Consider the following 3,827-nt stretch of genomic DNA (forward strand, 5'->3'; position numbering starts at 1 on the left):
ATATATATATATATATATATATAATATTAGTTATTCTCCATGAGAGAGTTTCCTGACACCTTCCTATTGATCTCCTCTTAAGCCACCCAAATGGGTGTTACTTTTCCCATTGGGAAGGAGATCCTCTCTCTTTCTGGGTCTTCTGTTTCCTTTAGAATGTCATTAAGACTTGCCAGGATATCCTATAAGACTTGCTTTTCTTTAAATAGATCCCTCCCAGTCCCAAGAACAAAGGGATACTTACGGTAAGGGGCAGTGGGCAGCTGTCAGTACCCACTCAGGGTGAATGAGAGACCCCACACAGGGTTCTGGGCTGGACTGCAAGTAGACCATGTAAGGAATAGTAAAATCTTCTGGTAAGTTCAGCTTATCAGCTTCAGACTCTCTGGCCAAAATGACTCCTAAAGAATTGACAGAATCACAGGTAGAGAGAGAGTCAAACAGGTTGTGGGGAAACTCTTAGGGTAGTTTTTTTTCAGCCTAAGGTTTTCAGAGGTAATACCAAGGACTTCAAATTATTTTAAACATCTTTTTAAAAATCAGAGAGAATCACGCACACCACCCAAGCTATATGCTTCAGGGACACTGTCTTTGGTTGAGAAGGAAGCATATTAACATTAACTCATGGGCTGATCAGGAACTCTTGACTGGTAGTGTGGTGTATTATAAAAATGGGGGAAAGTGAATTATTCCTTTCAAAACATTATTTATAATTAACATGCCAATCAAGCATGGAAGTAATGATTGCATACCACCTGCTTTTGGTAGTGAGGGGGATGGAAAGGTTTTGGGCAGGGCCCTGGGGCCTCCAGTGCACTGCCCCTGGCCTGCCTGCCTTCCCTGCCCACACTTCTGAGTCCATCTGCCAGGCAGAGGGAAGCATGGGTGTCCAGGGAAAGTGACAGGCTAAGGTATCACACATTCGATCCTCAGGAGAGAGTGGGGCACTATAGTGACATATTCCAACTTGCTCACAGGTCTCAGAGGGGATGGGAGAGCCCGCTAATGGGATAAGTCACATGGCTAGAGATTCCTTTTGTTTTTTTCAACAGTTAATTGAAGGAAATGCCTGCCTCTTCCTGTCTCTTCAGCTGTGGCTGACTGCTTCCCCTTCTGACCCTCCCAACCCTCCTGACCACTGTACCATCCCTCGCCAGGAGGCCCAGGCCAGCCACTCACCAGCTGCACTCAGGAGAGTGAAGACAAGAGAGGGCTTCATGGCGGGCAGTGATCTTGCATTGGATCAAGCTGTAAATGTCCCAATCCTTAGTCCAAGTGCCCTTGGCAAAGACAGCTGAGGAGAAACATTAACTGGGGGTTAGGAGGAGAAGCAAAAATCTTATAGCAGTCTTGAAACTAGGGCTCAAACCCCAATTGTATAAGGCCTGGTTGGGCGCTGTCTCTGATCTGGGTGCAAGAGAGGAAGTAGCAGACCAAGTCAAACCCCTGGTGCTTCTTCTCTGATCCCAAATATCTCAGGAGTTATGATGTATCTGCTGACATTTTTCCTCCCTCTCTGTGACATAGCCTTTCTTTGTTGTCCCCTCCTCCCTTTGTGACTGGGTCCCCTCTCTCTCTGCCCTCACTTGCTGTCTCCCTTCTTCTAAAGAGTCCCTCTGCCATTCTTAGAGACTCATCAAACACTAGGATGTGAAATAAATGTAACAAGTCTTTCCCCACCCCCATTTTCATAATGAGGCAGCTGTGGTCCTCATGGAAGTTATTGGCGAAGTCAGGACTGGGCCCTGAGTCTCTAGATTTTCTCTGCCATATCGAACTTTATCTGAGCCCTGTGCTCCCAGAAGACAGTGGCTGTCAAAAATCCTCTGGCACTTTTGTGCTCAGGGAAATGGCTTACCACAAAGAATTACCCTTCCACACACGAGTTACTAGAGACTCCATCCACTCTTTCTCATGGCTCCTGTAGAGCTTGGGATGACTCCCCTGTTTACCTGTGACAAGGCCAAACACCTTTCCCAGTTTGCTTGTAACTGCTGAGGGGGCCAGACAGACCCTCCAACTTCCCCATTCTTCATCTCACGAATGATTAGCTAGGCTTAGAACTCTTTTTTCCCTTGCAACTGGCTACACATAGAGAAAACGCTTTCTGTTCAGCTGAGAAGTCCCGACTGGAAAATAATTGTTGTTTTGTTTTGTTTTGTTTTGTTTTGTTTTGTTTTGTTTTACTGCAAATCTCCACACCTGTAACTTGTTTCTTACTCCCTCTAAGGTGTCTTCAGGTAAAACCATCTTGCTGAGACTCTCTGATCTTTGGATCTGGGGTGCTCTTACTGAATAGTCTGAATACAGCCAATCCCTTTCCATGTACACTTTTTGTCTTTCACATGTATTACTCTTTTCAATATTCCTCTTTATAAGTTAGCCTTACATGATAACTTCCTGACTCTACCCCCCAGACATATGAAATAAATGTGGGTTCAATCAGGGATATTGGTCTACAATTTTCTTTTTTTGTGATGTCCTTCTCTGGCTTTGGGATCAGGCTCATGTTGGCCTCATAGAATGAGTTCAGAAGTGTTCCCTCCTCTTTAACTTTTTGGAAGAGTCTGAGAAGGATTGGTGTTAATTTCGTCTTCAAGTGTTCAGTACAATTTGCCAGTGAGGTCTGGCCATGGATTTTCTGTGCTGGGAGGTTTTTGATTACTGATTCAATCTCTACTCCTCACTGATCTGTTCAGATGATCTATTTATAAAGTGCTCAGAACAGTGAGTTCTAATGGCAAATAGTAAATGCTATATAAATGCTTGTTTTGTGAAATAACTGGAACCTTAGTATCTCCAGATTTTCCAGGCTTCTGGGGATACCTTCTTTTTCTTAACATCTAAATATTGTTGTGAAGTCCTACAGAGCGATGAAAAGCATGAGCTCTGGAGTCCAGCTTCTAGGATTTCATTCCTGGCTGCAGGACTTCCTAGCCGCCTTATCCTGAGAAAAACATTTGACCTCTTTAAGCCTCAGGGAGGAAAGAGTATTTGTACCTATCTCATAGGATACTTGTGAGGATTGAATACTACTGAAAAGCATGTAAGAATGGTGCAACACATTGAGAAACAAAAACAATAAATACTAGTTGTTATAATGATGATGATTACATTTTCCACCCCTGCAACAATAAGAAATGGCTCCTGAATACTAAGAAGAGCAAACCTTCAGTATGTCTCTGGTTCACAGAATTGTGTATTTTGGCTCAGCACTGTCCCAGAATATGCTGCTCGTGAAAGTCAGGGATTCGGGGTTATTAAGTACCATGGGTTTAAAGTGTGCCCAGTCTAATACAGCTCTTTCTACGGAAATAAATTACTACCCCCTCAGGTTGTAACCAGGTTTCATGTGTGACACCCGGTGACAAATGTGGGACTCTGAACAGATGTGGGAGGAAGAGGAGGAGGACGGAGCTGGTCAGCAGTCCCAGCCTGCCCTGCGCGGCACTCATTCTCAGCAGGCTTCCTCCTCAGAGAAGACTTTTGTAAGGTGGCAAGGACTACCACCAAGTTTTGTGAACTAAAAAGCCTGGGAATTTCACTAAAAACAAGCGACATTTTTGTTTCATAAAAATCTATTCCATGTTTATTGAGAAAAATATAGAAAAGTAACAACAGAAATAGGAAACGACAGTAAAAACTCACTAATTACAACTCCACTTAAAGTTGTCCACTATTAGCATGGCCAGCATTACAATACTTTTTGCTCTGCCCATCCTCTCTCATTTTCCCTCAATAAAAAAAGTTAATAATTCTTTGACTTTTCTCTTAAGAGCATTTTTAGGTTCACAGCAAAACTGAGAGGAAGATACAGAGACTTCCCA

General features: G+C 43.4%; 1 protein-coding gene across 1 annotated transcript in view; it reads right to left on the minus strand.

Moving 5' to 3' along the window:
• Positions 1 to 1,486, minus strand: part of LOC125930222 (probable inactive serine protease 58) — a 10,516-nt gene extending 9,030 nt beyond the window's left edge. Inside the window, exons 1-2 of the mRNA XM_049641988.1 lie at positions 1,180 to 1,486; positions 245 to 401 (exon numbers count right to left, since the gene is read on the minus strand). Of these exons, the coding sequence (XP_049497945.1) occupies positions 245 to 401; positions 1,180 to 1,219 (197 nt within the window). The 5' untranslated portion in view covers positions 1,220 to 1,486. The remainder of the gene's footprint in view (positions 1 to 244; positions 402 to 1,179) is intronic.
• Positions 1,487 to 3,827: the final 2,341 nt, after the last annotated feature.

The sequence above is a fragment of the Panthera uncia genome, chromosome A2 (genome assembly GCF_023721935.1).
Source record: "Panthera uncia isolate 11264 chromosome A2, Puncia_PCG_1.0, whole genome shotgun sequence".
NCBI lineage: Eukaryota > Metazoa > Chordata > Mammalia > Carnivora > Felidae > Panthera > Panthera uncia.